This window comes from Fimicolochytrium jonesii, assembly GCF_025526975.1.
Source record: "Fimicolochytrium jonesii strain JEL569 chromosome Unknown EV422scaffold_28, whole genome shotgun sequence".
Classification (NCBI taxonomy): Eukaryota; Fungi; Chytridiomycota; class Chytridiomycetes; order Spizellomycetales; family Powellomycetaceae; genus Fimicolochytrium; species Fimicolochytrium jonesii.
Window position 1 is genome coordinate 239,503 of NW_026515695.1, and position 17,580 is coordinate 257,082.

The 17,580-nt window shown below is 57.0% G+C and overlaps 6 protein-coding genes across 6 annotated transcripts; 4 read left to right on the plus strand and 2 right to left on the minus strand.

Moving 5' to 3' along the window:
• Positions 1 to 118: 118 nt before the first annotated feature.
• On the minus strand, positions 119 to 2,639 carry EV422DRAFT_224527 (uncharacterized protein). The gene is made up of 4 exons (XM_053065498.1): positions 2,351 to 2,639; positions 1,889 to 1,936; positions 340 to 1,814; positions 119 to 258 (listed from the first exon to the last, which is right to left on the minus strand). Exons 1-3 carry the CDS (start codon positions 2,549 to 2,551, stop codon positions 423 to 425), a joined length of 1,641 nt encoding a protein of 546 aa, XP_052922391.1. The 5' UTR covers positions 2,552 to 2,639; the 3' UTR covers positions 119 to 258; positions 340 to 422.
• Positions 2,640 to 2,824: 185 nt separating this feature from the next.
• On the plus strand, positions 2,825 to 4,635 carry EV422DRAFT_541753 (tRNA synthetases class I-domain-containing protein). Its single transcript, XM_053071225.1, has 3 exons — positions 2,825 to 2,917; positions 3,009 to 3,183; positions 3,450 to 4,635. Exons 1-3 carry the CDS (start codon positions 2,892 to 2,894, stop codon positions 4,446 to 4,448), a joined length of 1,200 nt encoding a protein of 399 aa, XP_052922392.1. The 5' UTR covers positions 2,825 to 2,891; the 3' UTR covers positions 4,449 to 4,635.
• Positions 4,636 to 4,981: 346 nt separating this feature from the next.
• Positions 4,982 to 6,481, plus strand: EV422DRAFT_541756 (FabG domain-containing protein). The gene is made up of 2 exons (XM_053071226.1): positions 4,982 to 5,690; positions 5,782 to 6,481. The coding sequence occupies exons 1-2, from the start codon at positions 5,103 to 5,105 to the stop codon at positions 6,088 to 6,090; spliced, it is 897 nt and encodes a 298-aa protein (XP_052922393.1). The 5' UTR covers positions 4,982 to 5,102; the 3' UTR covers positions 6,091 to 6,481.
• Positions 6,482 to 6,954: 473 nt separating this feature from the next.
• EV422DRAFT_224599 (uncharacterized protein) lies at positions 6,955 to 9,380 on the plus strand. Its single transcript, XM_053065499.1, has 3 exons — positions 6,955 to 7,797; positions 7,876 to 8,030; positions 8,107 to 9,380. The coding sequence occupies exons 1-3, from the start codon at positions 7,063 to 7,065 to the stop codon at positions 9,332 to 9,334; spliced, it is 2,118 nt and encodes a 705-aa protein (XP_052922394.1). The 5' UTR covers positions 6,955 to 7,062; the 3' UTR covers positions 9,335 to 9,380.
• Positions 9,381 to 9,720: 340 nt separating this feature from the next.
• EV422DRAFT_570773 (uncharacterized protein) lies at positions 9,721 to 13,840 on the minus strand (the record flags this gene model as incomplete). The annotated part of the gene is made up of 7 exons (XM_053072913.1): positions 9,721 to 10,043; positions 10,118 to 10,332; positions 10,421 to 12,293; positions 12,369 to 13,070; positions 13,132 to 13,167; positions 13,237 to 13,354; positions 13,433 to 13,840. 7 exons carry the CDS (start codon positions 13,838 to 13,840, stop codon positions 9,721 to 9,723), a joined length of 3,675 nt encoding a protein of 1,224 aa, XP_052922395.1.
• A 554-nt stretch (positions 13,841 to 14,394) lies between these two features.
• EV422DRAFT_580765 (uncharacterized protein) lies at positions 14,395 to 17,280 on the plus strand. The gene is made up of 2 exons (XM_053073350.1): positions 14,395 to 16,947; positions 17,062 to 17,280. The coding sequence occupies exons 1-2, from the start codon at positions 14,555 to 14,557 to the stop codon at positions 17,078 to 17,080; spliced, it is 2,412 nt and encodes an 803-aa protein (XP_052922396.1). The 5' UTR covers positions 14,395 to 14,554; the 3' UTR covers positions 17,081 to 17,280.
• Positions 17,281 to 17,580: the final 300 nt, after the last annotated feature.

The window sequence follows — 17,580 nt, forward strand, 5'->3', positions numbered from 1 at the left end:
GACTGTTCTCCTTTCGAATCTGATCTAATAGTATATAATTTGTATATCTACTCGCCCTCGAAGACATCGCGGCGTTCAAAGCCCCCATTATGTATTATGGACCCAGAATCCATCGATGTCGGTAGGGAGGGCACATGACGCTCCCTCGCAAAAGAAGAGACATCTTCAATCTTCACGCAGCACTCCATCGCGCAAGCTCATTAGGCAGCCGCTCAGGAATCTCCGTCCCGCCCAGTCGTGCGTCGATGAGGTACATGCCTGTGAGGGGAAGATATGATAGGTCGCATTGAGCAGATGAAAAGGAGTAGGCTCAGAGATAAGGAAAATAGCGATCGCTACCTATACAAAACTCGTCAAGGGACAGCATGGCGTCTCCATCCCTATCCGCCAAATTCCTATTTCCACAAATAAAAGAGCAAGTGTTACAAAGCGCGCCTTCTCTTCCTCTCTCCCATCCACCAAAAAGACAGAACGTACCAAATCAACCCCAAATCCATATTCCCCAACCCACTCCTCAACCATAACCCCCTCGTCTCCTCACCGCCCACACGTCCATCCCCGTCCGTATCCGTTGCATGGAACAGTTCCGTGTATCGTTGTACCGCGTCTGGTTGGATGGGGGGTGTGTTTGAGGTCGGGTGGGGCGGGACAGGGCGGGGGGTGGGACGGGGTGGGACCGGGCGAGGGGCTGGGCGGCGGGTGGGCGGTGGTGTAGTTGTGGAGGTGGAGGGACGGGAGGGGATGGGGGGCCCTGTTGTGTCGACGGCTTTAGGGAGGCCGAGGGCGGATCCTGCGCCTGGACGGGCTGGTAACGCGAATGGTTGCTGCTGTTGTTGTGCCGGATCCGGTTCTTGGCCGGGGCGCCTGTTGGGGAGGGATGGGGGTAACTGAGGCGCGGAGGACGTGAATGAGCGGAGTTTTGGGGTTTGTTCGAGGGAGGTGGGGACGGCGGTTGTTGAGGTTGAGAGGGTGTGGGAGACTGAGCGTTGTTGGAGGGCGGCGTTGAAAGGGGTTGGTTGGCCGCGGAGGGCGGAGGGTTTGACTAGTCGTTCTGTTGTAGTGTCGTCCGCTTCTGCGCTCTGGAGCTGGTTGTTCATGACGGAGGTGAAGACCGCGGCGGTCGGCGCCGTAGCGGATTTTCGGATTTGGGATGGTGAGGCACGCGCGGGCAGTCCCGGACCGGCATAGGTCTGGTTGGACTGCACAACAGGCGGTCGACTAGGCACAGCCGGACCACTCGCATTCGAGTTCTCCGTCACGCCCATCCCGCCAAATTTGCTACGAAGCTGTGCGACCCCGCTCCCCACCGATCCTTCGTCGGTCCCCACCGACAACCCCGACGACGCGCTGCTGGACCGCGGTAGCCCAGCGCCGTATCGCTGCTCCGAGTCTTCCGACGCCCTCGTACCCGCGACGTTCCCATAAGAGCTTTTCCGGGCGGCGATCATGCTCTCGCGCCCCGCTTTCGCCATCGCGTTGGATTTTTCCAGTATAGCCAAGCGGGTGGCTTGAACCTCCATCTTCTTCTTTAACCGGCGTTCAGACTCTGCTTCTGGGGACGCGGTGCTCTCGGTTGTTTTCGAGTCGAAATCTGCAGGTTTTGCGGCGGACCGTAGACCGGAGCGGAACCCTGCATCCGAGTTCGATGCTGTGTCGCTTACGGCGGATGAGAGCGAATTGTTGGAGAGGTCTCGTCGGAGGTTTATTGATGGCGTCACGGTGGGGAATCGGCCTGCTGAGCCGACTGATACACCACCGACCGCGTTTTCGCGACCCAGGGAAGACACGGAGTTGGCTGATGTGGAGCGAACGGCCTGCGGGATACACAGGGAGAGTGAGCAATGGAAGACCTCCAACACGCGAAAAGCAAACACATCCATGTTCTCACCCCAGTAGTGTACGATCGGGCAGCGGTGGCTATAGAGGGCGCAGCTGTCTGCAAATCGCGCGAAGGCGTTAGACAAGACTCACGGCATGAAAAATACCCTTCATCCATCAACCATCAGCAACCATGGTTGACGGATAGTTGAACGATATTCTGCTCACTTCGCTCGCGACGGGGTTGTTGAAGCGGAGCGGAGCAATCTGAGACTCGCTCTGCTCGCGCTCGCTGTCGCTCGCGAAGGCGTTCGGTCTGGTCAATCTCGCTAACGCTCGGTCCCCCAGTCCGAACCAAGGCTCGCCTGGGGATTGCCTGCCTCAAGCATCCCTGCTCCTCGCTTCGCTCGGCGCCCTCCGCATTCGCTCCAAGTCGCCTAGCGGCTCCCTTGCGCGAATCAGTCACAAGCGACATCCCTCGCTACCGCTCGGAACCTCAAGCCTTCCAACCAACCCTCGCTCCCTCGCTTACCTCATCACCATCCTCCCCCTCCTCCAAAAACCTAACATAGTTCCCAGGAAACAGCCCCGCAACTCCCAACCCTTGGAGTTTCCCGGAGAACCACCCGTCGTCCTCGACAGCCTTGATATCTGTGATGAGGTCGCCTATCCTAAAACTGAGTTCCTCCTTCGTATCCCCCACGCAGTCGTAGAGAGCTCTTGCGCGCATCATTGCTGAGCCTTTGAAATGTCGTGTGAAGATGGGGTGGTTGTCCGTTGACAGATGGACGGAACCCGATCGCAGCGTTGCTTTCAAAGTCTCCACTTTCTGCTGGAAGGGCCTCTCATTACGGCGAGTGACATCACACAGGCCGCACTCTGACTCCCTCTGACTCCCTCTGACTCACACAGCGCGCCACACCGCAAGCCACATTGCGCCACAGACGCAGTCACTCGACTCACTCGGCGGCCTTCCCGTGTGGACTCTTGGTTTTGACATTCAGTCCGCTACTAGTTAACATCGGACGGGGCTTTCCTGGGAACACCGCAAACTAACTTCGCAAGCGGCAGTAATGACCAACATGACGCCAGAGGAAAAGTACGTACACCTGCGCTCTCTCTCTCGGAATTATATCCGCCTCTGAAAGCCGGCATATTCCATTTCTAACCTACGGAATGATCTCCCACAGGTACGACCTGATAACCCGGAACTTGCAGGAGACCTTGGGCGGGGACCAGGTCAAGAAGATTCTTGCGGAGAGGGATCTCAAGATCTACTGGGGGACGGCGCCGACAGGGAGGCCCCATATTGGTTACTATGTGCCAATGTCCAAAATCGCTGATTTTTTGAAGGCGGGTTGTCATGTATGTACCGAACGGGGGCGAACGCTCGAACTGCGCCGAGCGAAGCATGCGCGTGCGAAGCGAGTTCCGCGGCGCAGGCGCAATACCTGTGAGCGATAGCGAACAACCGTTCGTTTTAGGCGAGCGAAGCGAACCCCTGTCTTCAATTGACAGCGAACAACCGTTCCTTTTCCATTCTCGCACAACCGATTAGCGTCGCGTTGTTTCATCCATCAACCATCCACTCATCGGACTTGACCCAACTCACTTCGTTCGTACTTGGACAGGTGACAATTCTGGTAGCAAATCTGCACGCGTACCTTGACAACATGAAAGCACCCTGGGAGCAACTGGAGCTTCGCACAAAATACTACGAGCACACAATAAAAGCAATGCTCCGGTCCATCGGCGTATCCATCGAAAAGCTCGAATTCGTCACAGGCACAGATTACCAACTCAGCCGCGAATACACCCTGGACGCCTACAAACTCCTTGCCCTCACCACCGAACACGACGCCAAAAAGGCCGGCGCAGAGGTCGTGAAACAGGTCGAATCCCCTTACATGTCCGGCCTCGTCTACCCGCTCCTACAAGCGTTGGACGAAGAGTACCTGAAAGTCGACGCGCAGTTCGGCGGCGTCGACCAGCGCAAGATATTCACCTTTGCCGAAAAACACATGCCTATTATCGGCTACAAGAAACGCGCGCATTTCATGAACCCGATGGTCTCTGGCCTCCGCGGGGCCAAAATGAGCTCGTCGGACCCCGATTCCAAAGTGGACCTCCTGGACGACGCCAAGACCGTGTCGCGGAAGATCAAAAAGGCGTTCTGCGAACAGGGCAATGTGGAAAACAACCCGTTGCTCGAGTTTCTCAAAGTCGTCGTTTTCCCCTCCCGGTCGCTTACAACCCCGGACTACAAATTCGTCGTCACCCGGTCCGAAAAGTTCGGTGGAGACCTGGTGTTTAACACCTACCAGGAGGTTGAGGACGCGTTCAGGGAGGAGCGGTTGCACCCGTCTGACCTCAAAACAGGTACAGCGGACGCGATCAACGCCCTGCTGGAACCCATCAGGGAGGTCTTCAAGAGCGAGGAGCTGACGAAATTGTCGGCGGACGCTTACGCGCCCTTGAAAGTGGAGGGCGCGGCGGGGGATGAGGATAAGGCGGCGAAGAAGAAGGCGGAGAAGGAGAAGAAGGCGGCGGCGGCGATTGCGTTCAAGGCGAAGAAGGCCGCGGAGGAGGCGGAGAAGGCTGCTAGTGTGGGTGCGACTGCGACGAATTGAGGTGGAACGCTGCTGCTCTGGGAAGTCATCCCTGCCATCCCATATCCCACCTGCACGCCCCGATTCCCTTTCACCTTTGTATATTCATATCTACATACTACGTATTCTTGATCGCTCCAACTCGGGAGCGGAAATCTCCATGACTTGCGAAAGTGTTCTTTCCGTTCGTTTCGGCCTGAGAATCAGAAAAAATCAACGTTGTTTGTCGTGGCGGGGATGCAAGTAATGATCGGACACGTTGTCCGGATCGCGTGGCAATCATCCAGTGGGCCGCGCGTTTTCGTTTTCGGTTGTGTCAACACGCAGGCCCATAACATAAAGCACACCCGCTTCCCCCCCTCACGTTTGCCCCTATCACTGCCACGATGAAGACCTTACACCGCTGGGGAATACTCGGCGCCGGAGTCGGCCTGCTGTCGTTCTTTGCGGTGCGGTACCAGACAGAGTGTGGCAACGCAGGTATGTGTTTTCGGTGAGGCGAAAGCCACATATAAGAACGCGTCCTTGAACACCTTTTTCCCTCAAACGTTCTTTTTTTCTTTCCCAAACTTACTTTCTCCGTCTCTACTGTCCTGATTTTTCACTAACCGTCCCAACCACTTGTCTCCTCCCGGACCCTCGCTCTCCCCTTCCCTTCCCCATAAACGACCCGCCATGCCCTCAGTCGCCGCCGTCGCTCGGCACAATGCAGGCATAAACCTCGCCAACAAACGCTTCCTCGTCGTGGGCGGCACCGCCGGTATAGGCCGCGCCACCGCCATCAAGCTCGCCTCCCTGCAAGCCTCCGTCACCATCGCCGGCCGCAACGCCACCGCCGGCTCCGAAATCGTCGCGCAACTCTCCTCCCTCAACCCAACCGGGGCCCACGAATTCCACCGAGTCGACATGACATCCCTAAAAGACATCCGCCGCTTTGCCACCGAGTTTCGAAACCGCCATAATACCTTGCACGGCACCGTCATCTCCGCCGGGTTCATGAGCATGTCAGGCCGCACCGAGAGCGAGGACGGGATCGATAAGAAGTTCCAGGTGCATTATTACGGGCGCGTCGCGCTGATCCGGGAGCTGTTGCCGCTGGTGAAGCGGACGGCGAGGGGTGGCGAGGAGGATGTGAGGGTGATGTCGGTGTTGGCGGCGGGGTATGGAAATACGGTTGATTTGGATGATCTGGATTTGAAGAAAGGGTATGGGATTAAAGCGGTGGCGGATGCGGCTTCGGGGTATAACGATTTGGCTGTTAATGTGAGTTTTGGTGTTGGATTTTCCTGATCAGGGACCTCTCTTACGGGCCATTGATTGATTACTCTGTATGTTTTTTTTTACTACATTGCAGGCCCTCTCACTCGAAAACCCCTCCATCTCCTTCATCCACATCGCACCGGGTGCCATCGACACCTCGCTCGTGGACAACCTCCCCTGGTACTTCAGCAAACCCGCCAAACTGCTCGGCCCCCTCTTCCTCACCAAACCAGAAACATGCGCCGAGTTCATGGCGTGCGCCCTGACGGCCGATGAGTACAAGAAGGGCTGGCATCTGCTGAGCTCGAAGGCGGAGGAGATTAAGCCGGTGGCGAAATATCATACGGAGCAGAATGTGAAGAGGGTTTGGGAGCATACTTTGGGGTTGATTGAGGAGAAGTAGCAGGGTGGGGCTAGAGAGGGGGATTTGGATATGTGTGGTTTGCGCGGATTCGGGGGCCATTTCCATATGTCATTTAGCGTTGGACGATTTTAAGTGTGGATAGTCCTACGGAGGCGGTTGAGGTTATAGACATTCTTCTTTGCTCAGGACCAACTCAGGCTCTAATTACAGGCCCTGCGCCGGAGTGAAGATCCGAAATTGGGATTGCTGGAACATTGAAGAATATGATATAGGCGGCAACATAGACGTAGAGTTGGCAAGGTCAGGGATTGTCACCCGGGATCGACAGGGCCTAATCACAGGCTTTCCGCTGATGGCAAACTAGATGTTGACTAACTACTGTGGCGGAAGCCTCAGGTGTATGCGAATAGTCTAATTCTTGTTAGAAGCGATGTGTGTGGGCTGGGAAAGCTTAAACTCTTTGACTGCGTTCGACAGCGCGCCGAGTCGCTCCCGACGTTCAATCTCTCATTCAAAACCTATGTTCTTTTACCGGTTATTTGGGCGGGACAAGATCCAAAGACCTGGAAGTAAAACATGTTGTAGTTAAATAATGGGTTAGGTAAGTAGAAATTAACCTAGAAACGAAAGTAGAAAAGAAGATAAAATCGAATAAGCGTATCGAATGGAGTGAACGTTGGGCCCTGCTAGGCCCGGCCACCGAGGCGCATCCAAACCGGCGGCCTGGACAACGAGAACCCGTATCAAGGTTCCGGAACTTTGGACAAGAATCGACAGCGCGTCTTTCTAGACAGCGGGTGTAATCGCGATAACGTTTCCTCGGTGGGGTCCGCTGACCGAAAAGGCCTTTGTCAACACACACACATCCGAGGGGTTTACTTGCAAAAGACGTTTGGGAGGTAAAGAAAACTTTATTCATTTCTCGATCTCATTCAGTGCCCTCAAGTGATAAACAATGAGTCGACTGAATCCACGGCTCTACCTCGATTGGTCTTATAAAAAGCGAACGACATGAAATCACTCGCTTCGGCTTACCTCTCTCCCACCGAGCATTCGCCTTCTTTCCAGATGCCCAACACCAGCACCCTCGCACCGGACCTCCCTGACCTCCCCGAAGCCAGCCGCGAATTCGAAATCGACGCATCCTTCGCGAACCTGGCCCCAACGAGCCCCGCGCCAAGATCTACCAATTCGGGGCTCGACAACAGACGCAAGTCGGGTGTAAGCACTACCCGAAGCAACTTCTACGAGCTGCCCAACCGCGACAGCGACGGCGGCCGGTTAGGCCAGCTCGAGCGGCACCAGTCCCCATCGCAGAGCCCCATGGCCACGCAATCCTCGATGCGGGTCGGCAACACGGGCGCGTTACGACGGGGCGTGCGACGGACGGCTCGCAGAGGCCCCAGCGTCTCCAAACTGAGCGAGGAGGAAACCGGCGGCGAGCAATACGAGGAAGACATCGGGATCCCCTCGTGGGCGGAACACCGGTCAGCGGGGGAGGTCGTACTCTACGGTCGGATTACGGAAGGGGTGGTGATGCTGATGCTGCTGCTGGGCAGTTTTATTTTGATAAATTATGTGTCGAATGCGGTTCTGCCGACGCAGTATGGGCCTTCTATCTTGCATGGTGCGTTGGCGATTGCGGGGTATTGCATTAGCTCGTTGGGGGGTAAGATGGTGACCGAGTCGATCCATCATGCGTTGACAATTATTGCGCTGACGAGGGGGGCTGATTGTTATATTATGGTATGTGAAGGAATAGCTGTTTTTTTTGGACTATACGGCGATTATTAACCTAGCAACGTCGCATTCATTCTAATGTAGTCGAGTAACTATCAAACACGGAACCCGTTCATCCTATCCAAACGAGCCCTGTTTTGTTGCCTGCAGAACGCAAAAGACACGAAATCCGTCGAACTGGTTCGCTTATCGCTCATCGTGATGATGCTGATACTGCATTTGACGCTGTCTGGTATATTGTAAGTGTTTCCGTGGCTTTGAAAACATCACAAGTCCCCGATCAACTTCCCGGAACTAACATATTCCCCTTCCCAGATCGTTCGCAATGGTCTCCATCGAATGGGTCGAAATCGCCAGCAGCATCGGCACGGGCACCTGCGAAAAGGGCGTCTACACTCCCATCCTCGAATCCCAACGCCAAAACATCCACCAACTCGCCTCCTCCGTCTCCCCCGCCATCTTCGTCGACACCGACGGCTCCGTCGGGGTCATCAGCTCCCTGCTGCCCAAAACCGCTACCAACGTGCAGGTCACAGGCACCGGCGCGGTCGTCAAAGTCCTGGCGCCCAATATGGACGAGACGGCCGAACCGTGTACCAGCGACGCGTTGACGAATTCGAGTTACTGGGGTCTGGCAGCGGTCGTGTGTGATCGCGAGTATCATCCGACGACGACGGGGGCGCAGCTGTTCCTTCGGCTTGGCTTGCCCGTGCGGTACTGCTCCGGCTGCGTCAGCCACTCCTCCTACCAGTATTTCACCGTCTCTGGCGAAATGCAATACTTCACCGGCACGGTGACCGCCGAGTTCGCGGAGGACGTGTCGGCGATCTCCCGCGCCGGGTACGTGAGCCACGGCGACCTGGTATCCGGGGTCGACTCCTCGCTCGCGGCCAACTTCATGTCGATCTGGAACCGCACCACTCCCATCTTACTCGTCGGCACCTTCCAGGCCCGCCAGCCCGCCATCTTCAACTCGATCGTCAACGCGCAGGGGCAGTACACGCCACGTATGACGGAGGAAGGCATGGCGCGCGGGATCGCGTCGCTCTTTGAGACGACCATGATGTCGTTCACGAGCTCCAGCGACTACAGCTGTGATCTGAAGGCGACACAGGGGTATGGGCATGGGGTGATCAGCGGATGGCTGCCGAAGGTCTTTGGGACCGTCGCGGTGGTGTCTGCCGTCGTCGTCATTGGGATCATGCTTGAGGCGCGTAAGGCGGTTAAGGAACTGCAGCCGCACGCGTACGCTCGCGGGCTGTCCATCATGAAGGACCCGCTCCGCTTCATGGTCTCGATGAAAGATTGCCGCGCGTTCTGGGAGAGGACCACGGGAGGGTGTGATGCGAGCGGGGACCTGTTGCGAAACGCGAGTGCGGGGTTGATCTGCAAGTATGGAGAGGAAAAGGCCACCAGGTCGTTGGAGACGGGACATTTGATGTTTGGGGCGCCGGAGGATGTCATCCCCATTCGCGATGGACGGGAGTATAGCGGGCCGGCAGACGGTCGGAGGGATTTCTACAAAAGCTTGGTGTCGAGTTGAAACCAAATTGCAACGTAGATAGTTCATTGGACCATATTGTCAATTTTTCATTCCAATGGTGTCGAGCATCATTAGTCCAGGAGTGAGAACATTTACGAAAATTCGGACATTTGGTATGGGTGGGTCAAGCATTTTGAGCTCTTTCCATCACAAGCCCGGGTCGAACTGGGGAGGTTGATGGAGCTAGGAAACTCGAGAGAAAACAAAGCCGACCAAGTGCAAGCGCAACACGAATAAATTTTGAATATCGAAAAACTTTTGAAATATGTAACGATGCCCAAAGGCAAGGGATAAGGAAACAAGAAGCGCTGCAATAGCATAGGCGAACGTCGAATCGGGGGCCCTTAGGACCCACGTAAAGGTCTAAACTACCGACTCATCACCCTTTACTTCTTCCCCTTCTTCTTCTTACTCCCCTTCCCAACAACCACAAACCGATTCCCGCCACTCTCAAACGTATCCAACCCCACAGCGCCCACACCCACCGGCACAGCGGCACCCACGCTCCCCACCGCCGTCCACCCGGCCTCAACCGCTCCCGGGGATGTGGGCTCACCACTGGCGTCAGCCTTACGTTTGCGCACAAACTCGTCGGCGAATTTACGTGGGTCGATGGCGGTGAGACCGCCGAGGATGTCGTCGCAGATAGATTGGGTGATGGCGGGCTCAGTGGGGGAGATTGAGAGAAGGATGTTTATGAAGTCGCCGACTTTGGGAGGAGAGACGGATTGTTAGGCTGCCAGTTGTTTTGCGCGTGATAGGTTCCGGGAGGTTGGTACATACCATTGACACCAGCAGACGAGTTACGTTCCAACGGACGCAGCGCTGATCGACACCACTGCATGAACGCGGGCGAAGGCGTTTTGGCGGCCGCAGCTTGAGACGGTGGAGCGGTGGCAGTGGAAGCGAGAGCGCTGTTGACTACTACCGAACGGGGTACCGAGACGACAGGAGCCCGCACGGCTGGGGCGGCTGGGCGGGGGGTGGGTGCCGGTGGTCTAAGGGAAGAAGATGGCGAATTAGAACTTGGAGTCGGAAGGGATACAATATATCTACTGAACTCATCGACGGCGACATGATACTGACTTGACAACATGTCCCTGCTTTCCAACCACATTCCACGCACCAGGCGCACCCTCCCCAGCCTTCGCACCAAGTGGCGTTCCCTTAATAACCTCACCCGACGCAACAACAGCAGCAGCCCGACTGCCCGTCGACGGCCTCACCGGCACCGCAGCAGCACCAGCCAACCCCCACGAAATCGTACTAGCCCCACCCCCAGCAGTCACAATCGTGTCCGCATACCGCTTTCCTGCCCCCGTCGGCGCCGCCACCGTCTCAGCCAGATTCGCACCCCTCGCCGCAGCCTCCTTCCGCTTCCGCTTCTCCTCCTCGTCCATAATCTCCGCCAACGATTTCTGCCGCGCAGGCTGCGCCGGTTTCTTCCCCGACCACACCGCCGCGCCCTGTGCCTGCTCTTTCGCCCAGGCCTGAGAGGCGGAGAGCGCGTCCTGTTCCTGGAGGTAAGCGGCCTGCTGCATCATGGCTTCATGGGCACGGCGTTGCTTCTCGCGTTCTTCGGCTTCACGACGTTGTTGCTCGATTTCTTGGATCTCCTTGAGGCTGAGTTTGGGTTTCTCCGCGGGGGCGGCCGTCGAGGTGGTCCACGCGGAACTCAGGGCCGAGGCGGCGGCTTTCTGCTGCTCGAGGAGTTGCTGTTCGATCAGCTCGGCTTCGCGTTGGAGTTCTTTTGCCTTTTCGACCGCGGCGTGCTCCTTGTCGCGCTTGCTCGTGGTCTGCTGCTCAGACATGATTTGACGCAGACCGACCGCAGAGTTGGCGGCGGCTGCGGACGTGTCTGACCCTTGCTGGGCCTGATTCTGAGGAGCTTGCTTGTTGGCCGCCTGCTCCTTGGCAAACCGCTCCTGTCGCTCCTCCTTCCGAGTCTTCTTCGCCTTTTCGGCCCCTTCCACCTTCGTCGAAGTCTCCTGAACTGGTTTTGCAGGTTTGGCGTGGGCAGAATCCTTGACAGTCAAACCCTCAAGCTTCTTCGTTATCTGCTGCGTAGGTTCAACAGCAGCTCGCTCCTCTTCATGATGTTGTTCATCGAAATGCGCATCATCGATCAAGTGCGACACAACATCGACAGGAGCAGGGTGGTGGTCGTCATCCGCATGGTGGTGATCATCGTCCCCCCCTCCGTACCCGTGCAATTTCCCCCAATCTTGATGCTGAGACTGTTGCGACGCCGGCTTGGGAGTCTGCGAGCCCGCTGACCCAGAGAAATCAAGGAGGGCTTGTCCGGAGAAGAGGTTTGCAGCGGGGCTTTGCGGCGCTGGTTGAGACACCTGCTGTTGCAATGGTGCTCCGAAAGGCGTGAAAGCAGCTGCCGCAGATCGCTGATTGGGTCCAATACTGCCAGCCAACGGCGCCCTGTCTTGTCCCGAGGGGTCAAAGTACGAGCTTTGCAGGGAAGTCGCGGGGGACCTTGGAGCGCCGACCGACGATCTCCCGAACGGGGAATGCAGATCGGTGTTCAATCCAGCCCAGCCGAGAGCAGCGTGATTCGGGTTTTCCGTCCAGGACGGGCGAGCGAGGTGGTGGGCGTTCATAGGATCGTACCCTCCGGTAGGGTATCGATCACGGCCAAAGGGATCAGCCAGGCCGCCTGAGTTGTACGAAGCGCCGCTGCCGAAGCCTGCGCCGCCCGTACCACTCATATCCGCGTACATGTCGCGGTGGTGAGTCCCGAAGGTCGGCAAGCGTCGTTGCTGCTCGGCCTGCTGATGGCGTTGCTGGGCGTCCGCTTCCTCAGCTACGAAGGGCTGGTCGTGTCCGAACTTTAGCAGAAGCAGGCCAAGTGGTTGGTACGTGAGGTCGTCGACGTGTTTTATGGGAAGGTCTTCGTTGAAGTAGTTGGACCTGTACCAGTCCTGCATCTGCTGAGAAGAAAACGGTCCTTGAAATTGCAAACAAGTCAGTACGGTATTAGAGAGTGACGGCATAACCAGGAAAACTCGTCGAGCCAACGAACCTTGCACAGTGCCGCTAGGGTCCTTATACTGCCATTTCTGCGGAACAAATGGAGTAGGCGGGGCAACCATTCCGGGGGGTGCCGCGCTGTGTGCCGACGGCACCTGACCCATGTCAGACCGATTCAGACCCAGAGGGTTGCCCGGAGCAGGCATGGGCTTTCCGAGGCTCATGGACGGAAGCGTGTCCAACTTGCTCAGACCAGAAGTCGTGGGCATTCCGATTGGACTTCCAAGAGGCGTGGACCCGAACGAATTGAACATCTCGACAAAGGAGGCGTTGACATTCGACGAGAACGCCTCCTTGTTTTCCTTGTTGTCGGGAGCTTTAGAACTGCTGCCGGCGCCGCCAATCGAAGACGCGGGCGTCCTGTCATTTGTGGCTGGAGCTCCCACCGGAGTGGAAGCGGCTGCCAAGGGACCCTGCGCAGGCTTCGTCGGGGAGGGGCCTCGTTTATCCGAATGATTGGGAGATACGCTCCGGGAAGGAGATTTCCGGCCACGCTCCGCAGCCAAAACCGCCGAACCTCTGCCGTTCTCCCCGACCCCATTCTTGGTGGAGGTACCGTCACCTTCCTTACTGAAGGCGCCATTCCCGGAGAATGATCCGACTCCGGTAGGAGCATCCCAAGGGTCTTCCTCCCCACCATAAGTGTCGGCTCTCCTGGGAAGTCGGGTCCCATCTTGCTGATATTGATGTCCACCTGAAGCCGATGGCCCGTTTAGATACTCGTCTTGGCAAGAACAGATTGACGTGTCACATACCTCGGTCACCTCGGTTGTCACCTCGGTTGGAGTAGCCTGGAAGACAGAGGAGTTCATAGATTAGAAAGCCGCGTAATCGATGATCGAAAATCACTAGACGCTTACTTCTTTGCACAGAACCCGGCGGGCGAGGCGGGCGTATAGTTCCGTCCTTCGAATCTCCTCTGCTGTAAGGCGGACGACGTGCACTGATCTCACTATTGATCGATTGAGAAGTAAACAGCTGGGAAGGAAATAAATATGAGGTCAATACCCCGTCCAAAAGAAGTCCGCGATGCAAACCCAGTAAACCCAGACACACCTTCTTTTCATTGTCGTTCAAAGGAATATTCGCCATGGGTTCCAGAGGATGGTCAGATGTCATGGGATCAGCCGGGGTGAAGTCCGGAGGCACAGGAAGGGATGGATCAAAAATGCTCAAGATGAACTCGCGCGAGTATTTGAGGTGAGCCAGATCCTGCGAACCAAACATGGATCCGCCCGTGCCTCCCCCGTGTGCATTGCCGGACGCCCCTCCTCCTGAAGTTGCAGCGCCGCCCACGGACTGACTACCGCTCGACCAGGTGTTTGCATTTCCGGACGAAGGTTGGGATCCTGATTTCAAGGTTGAAGAGCTGCCCCACAGGATTCCTTGGGTCGCGCCGGTGGGGGTTGTGGGGGTAAGGGTGGGGGAGGACCTTCCTGTTTCGTTTGCGGGAATCTTCCTCATCCTTTATAGGGCAGATCACCAAAGGCACGGTTTCAAGTTCAGAAAGTGTTTGAACGGATATCGTCCACGATATACAGATCGAGATGGCCGGGGAGCATTGTTTGCACAGCAGACATACGCATCGCCAGCGTCATCAATAACCCAAAACTCACCATTGTGGACCAAAGTTCATAGCCATTTTGAAAGATATAAGCTGCGAGGAGGGCAGGGTTACTTGTTCTTTGTTTGCTAGTAAGTTGAGCAAACGTGTGTGTTCGAGTTACTTTCAGGAAGTAGCGGTATGCGAGTAGGGGGTTGCGTTGCAGCTTGCGACTGGATGTGTTTCCGTGTGCTTTGGCTGCCGATGATTGCGTGCGCTGAAGCGTGGGGAAAAAAAAGGAAAGCCCTTCTGCGTGAAGCTCCTTCAAGTTCCCTTGTCGTTGCGACGCCTGGCCTGCCCCTCGGAAGCGAGTTGGGCGGTCACGTGGCCCGCTTTTATTGATTCTATTCCCCGTTCTGCCTTTGCTTCCCCACGCACCTCCAGCTCTACAGTACGCACGCCCTCCACAACTGCCGTGAGAACGGAGTTTCAACTACGGGCTATATACTGTAAAACTCTATGCGGAGAGAACGGGCCTCACTCGGAACAGTTAAATCGATTATGGAGTGTGCACCTCGAGGCAGCAACATTACGGAGGGCAGGATACCGAACCAGCCCAGCAAGCAGATATCAGCATGGCCGATACTCTACCCGATAGCACTTCCCTTACGGCCCTCCCGGCGTTCCCCTCATCCCCACTCCAAACGCTCCCACTCGAAGTCCTAGCCCACCTGATAGCGTATTTGGACGACCTAGAACCGCTCCGCCTCGCCTACTTACCAGCCCGCTCTCTCATCGACGCCTCGCCTTCCGTAAGAGGACGATGGCTAATAACCAAGTTCGGAAGAGCCTTCGTACTTTTTCATCCGCGAGTCGCGCAACTGCCTGCGCGGGTCTTTGATGCACAGACGGTGGAGGCGCTGATGAACCTCGGGGCAGGATATCAATACACGCCGTTGTTTGGGAAAGACGGAAGTGATGGGAGATTATTACCCATTCAGGCCCTTCAAGCCCTCGCCGTGGCCGCCACATCAAAAATGGAAGACGGGAACATGGAACTAAGAGATCTAGATCGAGATCCCGACGGCGGCCCACCCTTTGATATCTGGATGTGGGCAGTCCAAACCGCCAAATCACCCTCCCTCATCCACCGCCTCGTCCGCTCAGGCGCAGATGTCAACTACATGGACTCCTTCGCGGTCACCCACGCTGCGAAAGCACGGGACGCAGCGATGTTGAGCAAGTTGGTGCTGGAATTGGGCGCCAAGATCCCCGTGGTGGGGAAGACCCCGTATCGCCGTGACTCGTCGTTGAGGAGGTCGGCGGCGGCCGTGCATCCGTTTGCGCCGTTTGTAAATGAGTTGGTTGCGTGGTACCGCGCAGGGGGGCTGGTTAGGGTAGTTGATCAGTGCAATGAGGAGTATATAATGATCATGGAGGCCCGGGCGCGCGCGTCGGAACGTGAAGCAGGGATGATGAACGACGGTGACGTTGTGTCGGCCACTGCTGTAGACTCGAACTCAAACGAAGACACATTCCTCGTCCCCCTCCCAACCTTCGAAGAACGCCCACCCCTATCTCCCCCACTCATCCAACACCAAAAATCCTTCTGGCACCGCATCGGCCGCCACAATCGCTTCGATGTCCTCCGGCACGCCTCCAAACGCGCTCTGCAGTCGTCATCCCCATCTCCATCTACCTCACCCTGGCACATCACCCACTCCTCCGCCTGCTCCATCTTTCTCGGCGCCGCCACCGCTGGGCATCTCCCACTGTTAACAGAAATGGTCCTCACCCACGCCGTCCCTATCGACCACGGCTCTTCCCTCGCACTGTCCAACGCGGTCCGCCTCATGCGGTCGGATATGCTACACGCGTGTCTGGCCCTCGGTGCGACGGTCCCACGGACGTCTGCGGTCCAATTAGCAGCCGAATTGGTCGGGTGGGCATCCACACCCGCCATCCTAGCCTTCTTGCAACGTGCGGAAATGGGGGGTGCGAAGGGTGTCATGACCTCGCACGAGTTCCTGACCGCGGTGGGGAGGTGTGGCCGTGCTGATGTGGTGGAGGTATTGGTGAGGGAGGCGAGGGAGGAGGTTCTGGTGCGGTATGCGGACTTTGAGGCGGCGGTGAGGAGACGGCGCGGGGTGGTTGCTGTTGCTGCTGAGGGGGATGGATACGCCGTGTCGCCCACTTCGGCGGCGTCACAGTACACCCGTGGATCACCCCACCGCCCACGGTTGAACCTCACCCCGCGCCACGCCACAACGCTCCTCCTCGGCGCGTCGGCCGGCGGACATCTCGAGTTCATCCGCGACCTCGTCGACATCCACGGCGCACACCCTGTCGGCGGGAAGGCGTTTGCGGCCGTCATGGAAGCGTGCCGAAGCGTCAAAGCCGCCGCCCCGGACGTGGTGGAGTTTTTGTTATGTCGGTGGGTCGCCACCCGTGATCTCGATTCCGAGGGGGCGTGCACGACCGATGAAGACGACGACTCCACACCCTCAAACAACAACAACGCGACGCCGCATGACCAACACCCCCTCCAAACCTGCCTCCTCGAATCCACCCGCTTCGCCGGCCTCGACAAACCCGCCCTCATCTCCACCCTCCTCACCTACCTCCCCCCCGCCGGCTTCATCCCGGTGTCGGCGGTGGCGACGCTGGAGGCGCTGAAGAGCTGGCAGTGGGATGTCGCGCGGCATCTCAGCGCGCATGTTCTCGCCATGCTTGTAGCCGGGGACATGGGTGATGGGGTCGTGGTGTTGCTTACGACCGCGGGCTATGCCGGAGGGTGCATTGCGACGGCGGTGAAGCAGCAAAAGCAGCAACAGATGCAGACACCCCCGGTCCTAATCTACATCCCCGCCACCGCCCCGACCCTCGTCCTCGCGACCCATCTCGTCCACCTCCGCCGTCGACACGAGTACGCGGCTTACGTGGTCTCGGCTTCGTCCACAGCGTCCCGTGCTTTCGAAAGCGCGATGGCGGTGTATAAGGTGGGGTTGGGCGGGAATGTGGATGTCGGGTGTGCGTGTGGGGTCTGTGGTGCGGTGAGCGGGGTGGGCGGGGAGAGGGTGGGCTGGGGGGAGTGGTTGGTGGGGATTTGGAGGCGGTTTGTTGTTGTTGGGGTGTGATACAGTATATCGGGGCGGAGGTGATCGAAAGACGTGCCATTCAGACTTACTCGATATGTCAGGGCGGGCCTGGAAGGTCCAAAGTTTTTGGGATGGGTTGTACATACATATTTTTGGCGGTTGTGTGTATGGAATTTTTGGAACGGCTGTTACCGTTGTATGTGCTTCAATGTTCATGTAACCATAGGATGCACTGTCGTTCGCAACCCAGTCCTCATGTCAAGACACTCTCGTTCAGAAAAAAATAATCATGATTGATTCGGAAGCGTTCAACAAAACAAGTTTATACAACATGCAGAGAGAGTGGGTCTGACAAAACAGGGGATATACACTCGAGTGTCCGTCAGGAGCGGCCAAAACCCACCCAAGTGGTGTCTCATGAGAGACAGGTATAAAGGTGCGATTCAGGATACCGGTATGTGAAGCAGTGGGAGTGAGGCAGGGAACCGTGTTGCTGCATGTTTGTGATGCACAAGCATCAGAGGGAAGAGCTGCCTTGGGGAGTCGTGAACCGCATTCACACC

Excerpts from the sequence above, each read along its gene's own strand:
- EV422DRAFT_224527 (XM_053065498.1), bottom strand. The coding sequence starts at position 2,551 with ATGATGCGCGCAAGAGCTCTCTACGACTGCGTGGGGGATACGAAGGAG. Across the intron at positions 1,937-2,350 it reads AGGGGGAGGATGGTGATGAG|ACAGCTGCGCCCTCTATAGC; the intron begins GTAAGCGAGGGA and ends CGCGATTTGCAG. Across the intron at positions 1,815-1,888 it reads CCCGATCGTACACTACTGGG|GCCGTTCGCTCCACATCAGC; the intron begins GTGAGAACATGG and ends TGTATCCCGCAG.
- EV422DRAFT_541753 (XM_053071225.1), top strand. The coding sequence starts at position 2,892 with ATGACCAACATGACGCCAGAGGAAAA. Across the intron at positions 2,918-3,008 it reads AACATGACGCCAGAGGAAAA|GTACGACCTGATAACCCGGA; the intron begins GTACGTACACCT and ends GATCTCCCACAG. Across the intron at positions 3,184-3,449 it reads TTTTGAAGGCGGGTTGTCAT|GTGACAATTCTGGTAGCAAA; the intron begins GTATGTACCGAA and ends GTACTTGGACAG.
- EV422DRAFT_541756 (XM_053071226.1), top strand. The coding sequence starts at position 5,103 with ATGCCCTCAGTCGCCGCCGTCGCTCGGCACAATGCAGGCATAAACCTC. Across the intron at positions 5,691-5,781 it reads ATAACGATTTGGCTGTTAAT|GCCCTCTCACTCGAAAACCC; the intron begins GTGAGTTTTGGT and ends ACTACATTGCAG.
- EV422DRAFT_224599 (XM_053065499.1), top strand. The coding sequence starts at position 7,063 with ATGAAATCACTCGCTTCGGCTTACCTCTCTCCCACCGAGCATTCGCCT. Across the intron at positions 7,798-7,875 it reads GGGCTGATTGTTATATTATG|TCGAGTAACTATCAAACACG; the intron begins GTATGTGAAGGA and ends ATTCTAATGTAG. Across the intron at positions 8,031-8,106 it reads TTGACGCTGTCTGGTATATT|ATCGTTCGCAATGGTCTCCA; the intron begins GTAAGTGTTTCC and ends TCCCCTTCCCAG.
- EV422DRAFT_580765 (XM_053073350.1), top strand. The coding sequence starts at position 14,555 with ATGGCCGATACTCTACCCGATAGCACTTCCCTTACGGCCCTCCCGGCG.